At 40.4% G+C, this 13235-nt stretch overlaps 1 protein-coding gene across 1 annotated transcript; it reads left to right on the top strand.

The window, feature by feature from the left end:
• Positions 1-5130: 5130 nt before the first annotated feature.
• Positions 5131-12704, top strand: LOC136538913 (probable protein arginine N-methyltransferase 6.2). The gene is made up of 13 exons (XM_066530841.1): positions 5131-5424; positions 7192-7257; positions 7369-7437; positions 8377-8412; positions 8788-8853; positions 9073-9141; positions 9242-9319; positions 9415-9493; positions 9605-9699; positions 9880-9964; positions 11606-11799; positions 12020-12138; positions 12230-12704. Exons 1-13 carry the CDS (start codon positions 5212-5214, stop codon positions 12270-12272), a joined length of 1212 nt encoding a protein of 403 aa, XP_066386938.1. The 5' UTR covers positions 5131-5211; the 3' UTR covers positions 12273-12704.
• Positions 12705-13235: the final 531 nt, after the last annotated feature.

Raw genomic sequence — 13235 nt, 5'->3', positions numbered from 1 at the left:
GATGTAGATTAGATCAGTTTTAGATTAGCAAACGATGAGTTAAACAAGATATAAGGCCGATCTAGATCAATCTCAATCGGATAGAGTGATATTGCTGTAATTAGATAAACAATAGAAGCAATAAGCAATATCGGTAACTTAATGAATCTACCAAAGACTGTCATACTAAGGTAGAGCCGATAACTTGACCTTGATCTAATTTAAGCAGTGGGGTGTGAGACGGAATCACACAGGCCATACTTGAATTAGACAAGAATCGATAACTAGCCTATACTAGAGTCGTAGTGGGGGTCTACCGGATCGATGCAGCCATACGAACAGAGGTATAAACCATGACGGTACTTACAGACAAGCAATGGAGGTCGATCGGATCGATGCAGCCATACTCGCTGAAGAACTCACCGAGATCTACTCTACTCCTACTCCTAAGGGGTGGCCAGAGCCAAAAAAAGTAATTAACTTCGTATTTGATTGATTGTTCTTTTTACAATAGCCGGGGTTTGGTATTTATACCCGGAGTCTAAACATGAACTTTACTCGAGTACGACTCAATACAATCTTTGGTATAATGAAAATATTCCTAATTTAAGATAACTTAGACTCTAATCTTTCCCTTTTTGTAGAGTCCAGTATGTCTTGTCCTAGCACCAATCATAACCTCTGTTGTTATCTGCTGGTGCTATTTAAAGAAAGCTCATTCTAGTGCTGCATCCGAATCAGCTATTTCCGATCTGCACGCAATCGATTCCTTGCTGACATGATTTTGGGAGTTCTTGAGCTCTTGAGATACTCCTTCCAAATTCTGGTGTAAACAATAGTAACGATAGATAACATTTCAAATAGCTTGGAAATCAAATTTGAAACAAATCCAACTCAAGACTTAGTCGATTTCTTAAGTCTGAAAACATATTGACAAAGCTATGTTTGGTAATTTTTGTAGAGAAATTGGGTTAAGGAGTGGTGTTTTATTATGGCTTGTTTTAGAAGCTTAATATACCCTCTTAGGTATAACAAAGATGGTCTGGGTGTTTGGCCAACCGATTAGTTGATTTGGATGCTTTAAAAAGTGTGCATGGCACGTCCTTAGTTGGTTTCCTCGCATAGGTGCGGTCACCGTGCCTCATGGGTACGTCACCACCGCGCTGGTGCGCTCTGTGCAAGCATGCGTGTTGCCGCGATTGGCGAGCCACGACTGCAAGTTTTATGCCGCGCGCACGTGGGTGCGCCGTCGTCGCTATGCCATTTATGGTACTACAGCCACACGGGCCACGTTGGTCAGGTGCCCATGTCTATCGGCTAGCGCCAGCATGTGGGCCTCCCAGTCCCGCCGCTCGCGTCCCATCAAGGTGTGGATGAGCCAAGCTCACTGCCACGTCGTCTCTCTCTTTTCCTCTTTCCCCCTCTGTTTCTCTCTCTCACTGCCATCGCCTTTCTCCCACGAGTGCACTAGAGATAGGTCACCTCTATTCAATTCATCGGCCTATTAGTGGAGCCAACGCGGGTCTCAGCTGGCCGGCGTGGCCGACCAATGCCATCGCCGACGCTGTTGTAAAGGAGGGTGTGTCCAAGGGTTTTGTTGCATAGTTGCTCTCTCTAGGAATAGTGGCATGGACTACGGGTTAGTTTGTCCAGAGTTTAGGGGTGTTTTTACAAGTTGGTCGACGCGTGCGCTGGCTCCCCCGTCGCGCGTCGTTTGCGCGTGTGGGTCGCATCTGCGGGTCACGCGTGCGTGCGCTACGCGTGTGTGGACCGCACGGATGGGCCGCGCGAGGATTGGGTTTCCTTTTTCAAGCAAATTAGCAAATGTTTTTCTAATTTAGTTTTGAGCCGATCTTTAGAAAATTATAGTAAATTCTATAGGTGTCCAAAAACAGTGAAACAAAAATTGTCAGGTTCATAAAAATGTGATCTATTTGTTGGTGTAGTTAGTTTACAATTATCTATGAGAATGTTAGGTTCATTAATTTATTTAGAAAAGCTTAGCATTATTTAGATTAATATTTGTAGGAATTGTTGTGGTAAATTGGTAATAGTTTTGACCATGAAACTTTTACAGTAGGTTCATTGTATTATTATGTGCTCACTGTAATTTTGGTAGCCTTAGAATATGTTGATAAATAGGGTAGTTAAGTACTCCTTATTTTAGTATATATGAAATCGTAAATAAAGTAAGAAATACATTTTTTTATTGCTAAGATAATACTCGAATGTTTCATACCTGTTTAGTGGAAAGGATGGGTAGCTTAGCATCTTAGTCATTAGAGTTAGCTTGGTAGATGTATTCTTATTTTATAAGTTACTGTTGCTGTATTACTAAGTGTTGTATCATCATTTCATGCATGTAGATAACGAGTTGGTAGAGTTCGTGACCGCGAGCGAGCAGGAGTACGAGAAAGTAATTGAAGAGTATGAGTAGGAGATTCTCGTACAGGAGGGAGCCTCGGAGCCACCAGCAACTGACTTTGCTGACACCCCGCCTACCCAAGGTATGCCCTGGTGAATAACCCTTATTTTGAAAAAGCACTGAATATATATATATATATATATATATATATATATATATATATATGTGTGTGTGTGTGTGTGTGTGTGTGATATGCATCGATATATCTACCTATGAGTCCTACTAGCTTAGGGCGAGTAGCTGCTATGCTTAGGTTTTTCAGTAGCGTGAGTAACCTGCCATTACTCATAATAGGTGATTATTATTATCGCTCTCATGATAAAATGGTGAAAGGAAAAATGGAGATCGGACAGGGATATGGTATGGGTATTGGTGGGTGTAAGAGGTTGTGTCTCATGGCCAATGGGGCATAGCCTGGTTACACTATTTTCCCTACCCATGTTGGTTAAAGACCGACCGTTGCATTAGGTTCTAGGCAAGTCACAGACTTATTATCCCGAGCACATACTTATTTATGGGAGTAGGGAAGACTCATTACTCTCTTGTCATGGGTTCCGGCTCTTTCTGGACCGACTGATTGAAGACGGGGATGGTGGAGGTCTAAGCACCGCACTGAGTCTGAGAATCATCGTGTGAGGGCTTGGAGTCCAAGTTTGGATGGAGACTGGACCCCTTGATAGGAGAGTGGTGGGTTGGTCCGCTTGTGCCTAGGGTATAGGCGGGGCATGTGTTTTTAGGGTACACAGCTGGGCACATTGATTCGTGAATTGCCGGGTAATATGGTATGGCTTGTCTACAGTCTAACACCGTAGTAAGATCTGGAAGAGGAAAGATGGTGAAATGAATCTATTTGCTCCACTCTTGCTTGATAGTAGAACAGGTGCTTACATAAAATGGTTAGATAACGAACTAAACATGACTGTTAATAATAAACATACATAAGGATTTACTATTAGTATTGCTTTCCGCAAAAAGAAAACTCAACAAACCATAAAGCTTATCATACCCTTTAGAGTCGAGAAATTATTTTTACTAGTCGGGTAACTCTTGCGAGTACATTGTGTACTCAGGGTTTATTTACCCTTGTTGCAGATGCAGCTTGAAGAGTAGCTGTTGTGTGGAGGATTCTTCTGGTGGGCATAGACGGATCCTTGTATTCTACCGTTAGATGTTTATTGTAATTTCGCTGTTTAAATTCCGCACTCTGAACTTATTATTGTAATAATGTATTTCTGAGAACCCTTGTCTTATGAATAGACTAAGTATTATAAACTCGTTCTCATTATTGGATTCTAGAAGAAAAATATGGATTATTCAAGTTCTTCCTTGGAGTGTGCTCGATGAAACTGCTCGAAGTATCACGCTTTCAGGGTGCTTAGTATTTGGTGGAAGACGAGCGCCTCTGTTAGTGTGCTATTTCGGACGATTCTGCCGCAGTATGATAACTCCGATTGGTGGAGGACTCGATATTCATGATCTAAGCTTTGAACCAAGTCTGATTCGAACCCCCGCAAATGTTACACCGCTGCTCCATTGGTTATCAACCACGCACAACGCAATTGACTTCACCGAGAAGGCTTTCCTACAAGTAAATCGAGAACACAAGAAAGAACGGGATGAACACAATCTAAAATTGAAAGTATGAATGAAGTATATGAGTTTGATAAGAGGTTCAAGTCTTGGGCCCCGTTTGGCAGAGCTCCCAAAGCTGATTATCTGTTGAATCTAGCAGGAGCTCTATCAAACAGTTTTTCAGAGAGAAGTGATTCTCTGCTAATTCCATGAAGTGATTCTCTGAAATAAAGTAGGAGGCTGAGAGCTGAAAAAGTAGCTTCTCCTAATTCCATGGAGTGATTCTCTATCATGATTTCAAGAGTTTATGCTAAAGAATCAAAGAAAATAACTTTCAGCCACAAAATCACTTCTCTCAGAGAATCAGCTTCCTTAGATAATTATAATTAGATGGAGCTCTATCAAACAGGCCCTTGATTCAAAAGGACTAGTCGACATAGGCAAACAAGATCAAGAACATGGATCCTAGTTCATAGCAGTCGATCTTGACGATACAAGTGCAACGAACAATATCTGTTTCACGAGGAAAACAAGAACGCACAAAACCGCAAACCCTAACGAGAGCGACAATGACTAGTTATAGAGTCACGAGCGTCCACCTAATGGACTCTAACATGATACACGATCCAATGGACCAAAAGACGGTGTCGCAGCACGTGACAAGATTCTGGACACTCACTTATTTCGATAATTCCCGTTGACTCGGGACGAATTTGGACGTGAAACCAAAATCATTGGCTAGCTTATTAAATTATCTTTACATGCAATTGTGGATCGTCGAAAACATAATATACACCCTACTTTCTCCGTCCCAAAATAAGTGACGCTATGGTATTCGTGCCGGTCAAACTTTCTTAAGTTTGACTATATTTGTAGAAAATATTAGCAACATTTGTATTTCTATATAAGTTTATTATAAAAATAGATTTAATATCTGTCTAATGATACTAATTATATACTATAAGTATTAATATTTTTTTGAAGAAACTATAAGTATTAATATTTACTCATATATTTGGTTAAAGTAAAAAACGTTCAGACTCGGAAAACAAGAATGACACGTATTTTTTGGACAGCAGATGCCTAGTGCGGACAATGTAGCCCATACCCCATCCGAAAGCCTTCTGCGTTGGCCGGTTGGCCCAAACATAACTTTAGTCCGCTTCTCCACTGAGACCCCCGAGACCCGGTCAGTCTCCTCGCTGCCGACGCCACACAAACACCTTTCCCCCCTCATGTTCACCGGCGGTGCGGACGGCAACGGCCACCTGCCGCGGCCGCGCAGGCCGCGGCGCAGCGGAGTAGGCCACGCCGGCGTCATGGGGTCTCCACAGGGACTGGTGGCTTCGGGGGCAAATCCGCACCCAGCCGCCCCGCCGTGCACCGACTACGACGTAGCTTACTTCAAGGCCTACTCACACATTGGCGTCCACGAGGAGATGCTTAAGGTTTTTACATCACATTCTTCTCACATTTCTAGCTTCTCCATGGGGGATAATTGGGCGGATGTGTTCCCTGATGCGTCAGCGGGGTTAGGGTTCTGTTTCGTTTAGCGCGTGCGGCAATTTGTGGATCGGATTCGTGGGATCGTCGTCGTCGAACTACGGGCGTCATCTAGGATTCCTTGTTGTTGTTGGGAGTTTTGTAGTGCTATCGTACAACGGTACAAGACTACAGAGTTGACTGCTGTTTAGTCTCGGATACATCCTGGAGATCATGCTAACTTGGTCAGTGTGCGCCTGAGAAATTTTGCAACAGTTTTATGGCAGGGGCGAAGCCAGGATAAGTCATCGCCGGGGTCAAGTGGTTGTACTTATATCCCGTTTAGTAGGGCTCCGGCTCTAGCTCTTCATGCGAAGCAGCTTCTCTGGTAATGTTATAGCTGTTTTGGAAACCGTTTGACAAAAACGGCTCCAGTGACTGTTTTGTAATGGTTTGTATTAGGTTTGTGAAGAGAATCCACTTTTTTCATCTCTCGCTCTATAAAAACACGGCTCCGGTTTTTCCGGATGCCTTGCAAGGAGCCGCACAAAGCTGGAGCCAGAGCTCTGCCAAACGGGACCTATAGCTTGCGATAATAGTATAATAAAATAACATGCATAACATAACCTAATAATCGATAAAATAACAAATGACATATCGTGACAAATCACAATGTACTTTGGTTGCTTATATAATTAGTCGGTGGTCTAATAATCTTTTTTACATTGAGAATTTGCAAGCAGCCATACATAAAAATTACTAATTTTATTACTTACGTTTTGCTGGAATAGGAAATAGGAGAAAGTTTTTTAATCCAATACAAGCAACAAAATGACATGTTTGCTTACGATTATATATTAGACCATGCTATTGTACTCCCGTTTCACCTAGGAGGTAAGATTCAAATAAATCTAAGCTCTTGATTTTTGTCTTTTTAGAATGCATGCAATAAATAAATAGGAGTAATTAAAATATTTTTCTTTTAGAAAGAACATACCAGAAATCTTGGCGCTTAAGTCGATCCCTATGCCTCCGTCGCGTTCTGTTTTTTATTCAGCATTTTCCATCTCAAGTCCAAACCACCAGAGGCACATTCGCGGACCCAAAGCTAGGCGCACAGACGCGAGAAGCCGAGAAGGCAAGAACCACATCAGAACATGACAAGGCAGGGGAAAGGCAAGGCCGACTCGGAGCGTTGGATAACCGGAGCGATCAGAGTAGAAGGGGATCAAATTGGACTACTACTGGGCCTGCTGCATGCGTTTTTGACTTGATCATTAGCTTGTCATTAGATGGGCTATCGGGCTGCCGGGGCCTTGAATATTTTTTACCGGGGTCATAACCAGTGAATGATCGCAGGGTACTGGACGTTAGCGCAAGGTCGTCGGGGTCGGCCGACCCCGACGCCATAACGTAGATTCGCCACTGTTTTATGGGACCATGTATACAAGATGTTTTCTTCTCGCGAGCCTGCAGATAGGCCATTTTTAACCTTGTGGGCAGGGTTTTATTGGTCGACCAGGGACCTTAGCTAGCATCCCTGACACAGAGTGCCACACATTTTCTGCTATATGCTTATCTGCCATAGACAGCCTAATGTGAGAAATGTTTCCCTGTTTTATGAACCGATAGCCCTACTTGTATTCCTCTTTGAGGTTTATATTTTATAGTTGATTCAAGTGAATATCATCATTTTGCTAATTCAGTACTGATTTTTAGGTTGCTGATTGCAGGATCATGTGAGAACTAGTACTTACAGAAATGCCATAATGCATCACAAAGATCTTATTTCAGGCAAGGTAATACTCGTTTAGCAATGTATAGTCTTGGGTAGGTGTTTTCCTGTATATGATATAGCTTTCTGTTCTGCTCAGTTAACTCTTGTGGTCTATGAAAATGATAACTTTCAGGTAGTTTTGGATGTTGGTTGCGGCACTGGTGTTCTTTCGATATTTTGTGCTTTCGCTGGTGCCACTCGTGTAAGTTTTTAGTTATTAGTTGCACACTTATGCATTTGTGATGATCTTATCAATGTAGGAAAACTGATGTTTTTTAATCCCTCACTCTATAGATGCTACTATATTCCTCATATTTTCTGCTGTTGCTCGTGCACCATCCATCCACATAAACCTCATCTACCTAAGAACCACTACCTTTGGGAATTGATACTTAGCAGGCAAACATTAATCAATATGCTGAATCCATATTCGATTATTTGGTTCTTTACTGTATATTTGAAAACACGTGCTAACTAAGAACTTGAGATTATATATTTTCTTGACATTTTTATAAAGGCACTCTCTGTCATGCACACGATGATAGGTGGGATGGGCCAACATCAGTGTGAGAATCCGGTGGATAAATAATATTGTCTCTAAATCATTATTACGATTTAAGGGACAGAACAGTTGATGCTCTCCAGTGCAACTGTTCTAAGAAACTAAACATCCTCTGTATACTCACTCCTATTTGCAGTATGACAATGAAATTATGAACATTCCAATAATTTCATTGTACTCTGGATTAACCTATTATAGTAATAGTTGGATACTTGACTTGAGAAATTGTGCATTTCATTCAGTTGGCTATAAAGCTGTGTGAATGCACTGACCATTTTATCTGTACCAGGATATATCTTGTGCTTGATATTACCAAATACTAGAAGCATCCATGTTTACTCTTTTATGATTTAAAAGCGTACTTATCTTTGTTGCGGAGACATTTGACTTTTTTTGTTCTTTTTAAATGCATGAAGTATGTAGTGTGGTGCTACTAGTTCTTTTTGTATGGGTGCTGTAATTTGTTATTCAGTTATGTACTACAACATGTGATGCAATATTTACTGATATAGATGAATGATTTTATTTGTTTTTATTCTTTATTATTCATCTCCTTGAATGAGTTTATTATGTTCTCAGGTTTATGCAGTTGATGCAAGTGATATTGCATTGCAGGTAAACTCTTCTTACTCCCTATTTTCCCTTTCAGTTGGGAATGCCAATCTGCAATCATGTTTTGCTGAGCCATAGTAGTTTTTTTGCTGCACAGATGTATTAACTTACGTTGTCAAATTGGAGAATAAACCTTGAATTGAAAAGGTCCATCCTCCCAGCCCTTCTTTATGCTTACTTAGGAACTCGCAAGAACTAAAAAATAATTATGCTTAGGGCAACAGGTTTTTTGTGTAGCTTGGTTGTCCTAGTAGGAAAGAGTGCCTCCTGATTTTTTTCTGTATACTATCTGTAGTATTACTTCTGTATCTTATTATTAGCTTCTATAAGTTCTACTAATGTTGATGCTGAACATTCTTTTAAACTAAACAATTTTAGGCTATGGAGATTGTAAGAGAGAATGAGCTGTCTGACAAAGTTGTGGTTTTGCATGGCCGAATTGAGGTACACGTCTCAATTTTTTGCCATTTTGTCACTGTTTGCATATACCCAAATCTTTATTGTATTTTTGTGAGTTTTTTCCCATACTCACCAGTTAGCCAGTAATCACCATCCTTCAAATTCTATTTTGTTGTGGGTTTTATCAGTTGTCACCATCCTTAAAATTCTATTTTGAGGCCTTCACTGTGCTATGCAGCATGATTGTCTTTGATTCAAATGCAGGATGTCAACATCGAAGAAAAAGTTGATGTCATCATATCTGAATGGATGGGCTACATGCTTCTGTATGAGGTATATTTCAGTATCTCTAGTTTGGACAGTTGGGCTAATTTTATGCTCACTTCACATCAGTGCTGTTCTTGAAATTTCATATTTAGTCCTCTTGGTGCAGAGTATGCTGGGAAGCATAATTTTTGCTAGGGATAAATGGCTTAAGCCAGGAGGTCTTATTCTTCCATCGCATGCATCGGTAGGAGTTTGATAAAAGCATTATATAACAGTTAACTAGTTGAGGTGGATTCGTAGAGTTTTGAGGCTGAGATGCAAGTCGTATTTCTGTTGCAGCTTTACATGGCACCTGTCACAAATTCTCAGAGATACCATGATAGTATTTACTTCTGGCGAGATGTATATGGCATAAAAAGTGAGTTGAATTCTCCCATTCTTAGCTGGCTTAGTTATTTGTTTGTCATATGCGTAACTCTGGCTGTAGTATTTCTCTGAGGGTAACCCTTTTTCTCTCCCTTTACTTCAGTGTCCTCTATGATGCCTCTTGCAAAACAATGTGCGTTTATGGAGCCATCAGTTGAGACAATTAGTGGAGAGAATGTCTTGACATGGCCAACAGTGGTGAGTCCCAATTATTTGTTCTGCCAGAAGCACATTTTCCTATCAGCTTGACATGCATTTTACAGACACATCACTTAGGCTTCAGCATGTAATTCTTGTCTTAGTCCTATTTTCTAGCTCTGCATGTGTGACCTTATATTTTTTTTTTCTGACTACAATTTACTTTGGTTCCTGGAGCAGGTTGCTCAGGTGGATTGTTATACCATACAAGCTCAGGAGCTTGAAACCATCACTGCTGCATTTAAATTTATGTCAATGTTGCAAGGTACGTTGTACTAGTTCTTTCTCTTTTTTTACACATATATGAAACAGGTATATCATATATGTATGATGGAAATAGATCATGATTCTATCGACTATCTACTACATTTGCACAGCTGTTTTCCTCGACTGATAATTGATAAAGTGTACACATTGAGATGACCTGTCATAAACTCAGAATCATACCTTGTGCCTATATGTCAAGTTTAAGGCTTTTCCACTCTTGTTTGAAGTACATCCATTTCTTTTTATAGGTCATGTTAGATTCTGGGTGATTTTGGTGTTTATAGGCCTACACTAGTTTCAAAGCATGCATACGCTGCTTTGTTCCTGTTTTGCACTCGGTTGTTAACTGTAACTGAGGTTAGACATGCACGGTGGTGAGCAAGCTTTGCTCAGTGCATTCAGTTAAAGGGATGAGTATTAGTTGTAAGTTTTATTTCTCAACACTGAGAATGAGGATGGCACACTATTTTTTCCATGTATATCAATCCAGGACGTTTCTTAATTTCTGTGCCAAGGCTTAAGACACCCTCCACTCTGAAATGTAGTACATCTTATATAGCCAATGTGATATTCCTATTGAAACTACTACAAATTTCCTAAAATAATATATAAGGGCTTATGGTAAAGCATAACTGGTATTTTTACTAGCACGATCAGGGATTTGTCTCTTGCTTGTGGCACTGTTGCTACAAGGTGATGATATTTAATTGTCTTGTACAAACCTGCATCAGTAGGCTGTTCAACTTTGGCCATTTATAGACAAATTTGGTTACATGAATGTTCTTTTATTCTTGTTTCTGAGGCTGTATGGGTGGGGCAGGGGTTCGGGGATTTTCTCGACCTGCGTGAGAAGGTTTACTTCTTAATGCAATGCCCGGGGGTGGTCTTAACCCCTGCAGGTTGAGGTTTTTTTTCTTTCCTGAGGCTGGTATGATCAAATATATCCTATCTGAAGTCTGATCCCTTCTACAATAGCTATTTTGAAAATTTATATTTAAAAAGCTCTAAGATTGAGGTAACCAGAAAAGCAGAATGATTATGCTGCCCTTTCATCAAGTACTTTGGGAAGTTAGGATATGTTCTAATGCTTGAGCTGGAATGCAATCAACAAGAGCATTTGAGAGAAACATCCATACATGTGACTTATTTTGAGGTGACGCTAATAGATCCACCTCTTCTATGTAGCTCATTATGGAGATATATTAATCTCTCTTGTCTTATGATTTTGTGACTGCTTGCCCAGTTACAGGCCTGATCAGAGTTTAGTTTTTACCCATGATTGCTGGAATATAATGTGCTGTGTGTGGTGTTTGGTCTGATACAGGTATAGTTAAATTAATTAACACCCCGGTCAGAGCAATCGCGCTTTTGTTGCCACTGTCATGATCTAAACTGCTACTTTGTTTGGTCAGGCCTTCTTCTGCTGTCATGTCTTGGTTAACTGTTTTCTCTTAGTGAACTCTGTTGCTTAGTCACGTTGCCATAAAACTTTTGCTAGTGATCGTCATTGGAAATTATATTGATTTAGCATGCTTGATCTTTGTTGAGATTGTGTTTATATCATGTACGTGTTACTTAGTGTAGATGGGAAAATAGTGCTAATCGTGCTCTCTCTCTCTATCTTGTGTTATTTTTTTAGCTCCATTGCATGGTTTTGCATTTTGGTTCGATGTTGAGTTCAATGGACCAGTACGCCAGAAATCCAAGAAGCAACCTAGTCAGTCATCGGATGGGAACGCCCAAAATGCCAGCCCAAGCAGTAAGAAGAAAAAACCAGATGTCTCAATTGTTCTTTCAACTGCACCAGAGGATGCCCCTACTCACTGGCAGCAGGTGATTGTTTTCCACAGTAACATATTGATTTTCTTTTACATAAAGATATACTAGGTATGGTTCGTATGTCATGTTCGTTTGGCTGAAAGTACTGTTGGCTGATTTATTGTGAGAGAAAAATACTGTTCGTTGGCTGAAAAAGTACGGCTTATAAGCCAAGCGAACAGGGTGGTACATTATTAACATCCACAATACTGATTCAGAATTGTTTTCTTATCAGACCCTACTGTATTTGTTTGAACCTATTGAACTAAACAAAGATCAGATCATAGAAGGTTCTGTTACCATCTCCCAGAGCCAGCAACATGCTCGCTTCCTTAACATCTGCCTGAAATACTTGTGAGCCTTCTTGTTCTGGTTTATTTCAGCTTTCTCATGTGTTTGGTCATTTTCAAGCTTGAATAACGCTGGATTTCACCCGTCCTTGCAGTACTGGCGACCAATGGTATGTCAAAGAATCTGTGATGCGATAATCTGGGGGAAACTGAAACACAGTAACCTTCTTTCTGAATGTCTCAAATCTGTTGTGTATGACGGACAACCTTGCTGCTGGTCATTGCGGTTTAGGAGCATTCTGACTGCACTGGGTTGTCGAGGTGCAAATTGATCAAAAAATGGAGTGCCATTTCGAGTGCAGCTTGATCAAAATGGTAGTGGGCCCCGACAAGTAATATGTGAATCTTTGGCTCCAAACTCAATTGATGAACAAAAAAACATAGGAGAACTACACGTTGACCAGAGTAGCACACTTTTCTTTTTCATTCTTTTGACAAGGTACTAGTCCTGAGTTCAGTTGCTGGTACTCTATTTTTCATAATAGACTGCCCATTCTTTGTAATTGTGACGCTTCTGCGGCATGTAGTGCAGCATAGACGGTATGATTCTCCAAATGGCAGCATGGAATTTTTACGAGTGTAGTTTTCGAATGAGTAACATGCATGAATGGCCATGGTGCTTGTCAGTTTGTTTCAATTTGGCCATCGTACTTGGTAAGTATAAATCGCGGCCGTAAAGCTAACACGGCTACACCGATAAGGTCATTAGCTCCTTAATCATACGTATTTGATTTAAGTAGAATAGGTTTCGTTGATGACAATGGACAAATCACAGCTTATACTCCGTCTTTTTTTCATTTACGCTCACCTCGCCTTCATTTAGTATTCGTAACATCCCCAAGTATAACATCCTGCCTAAGAACTGTGGTTTTCATCTACAGCATTCCTCAGTGCCTGTTTAGTTGCACTTCATTTTGCAAAAATTTTCAAGATTTTCCGTCACATCGAATCTTTGGACACATGCATGAAGCATTAAATATAAATAAAAAATAAAACTAATTACACAGTTTAGACGAAATTCACGAGACGAATCTTTTAAGCCTAATTAGACTATGATTGGACATTAATTACTAAATAACAATAAAAGTGCCACAGTACCAT

This window comes from Miscanthus floridulus, chromosome 2 (assembly GCF_019320115.1).
Source record: "Miscanthus floridulus cultivar M001 chromosome 2, ASM1932011v1, whole genome shotgun sequence".
In the NCBI taxonomy this organism is placed as follows: Eukaryota; Viridiplantae; Streptophyta; class Magnoliopsida; order Poales; family Poaceae; genus Miscanthus; species Miscanthus floridulus.
The sequence above is the reverse complement of the archived record's forward strand: the minus strand, read 5'-3'. Positions and strand labels throughout refer to the sequence as shown.

Bases quoted from the DNA above. Each gene is read 5' to 3' on its own strand.
- LOC136538913 (XM_066530841.1), top strand. From the start codon at position 5,212: ATGTTCACCGGCGGTGCGGACGGCAACGGCCACCTGCCGCGGCCGCGC. The intron at 9,700-9,879 runs GTGAGTCCCAAT...TTCCTGGAGCAG, and splicing joins TCTTGACATGGCCAACAGTG to GTTGCTCAGGTGGATTGTTA. The intron at 12,139-12,229 runs GTGAGCCTTCTT...CCGTCCTTGCAG, and splicing joins AACATCTGCCTGAAATACTT to TACTGGCGACCAATGGTATG.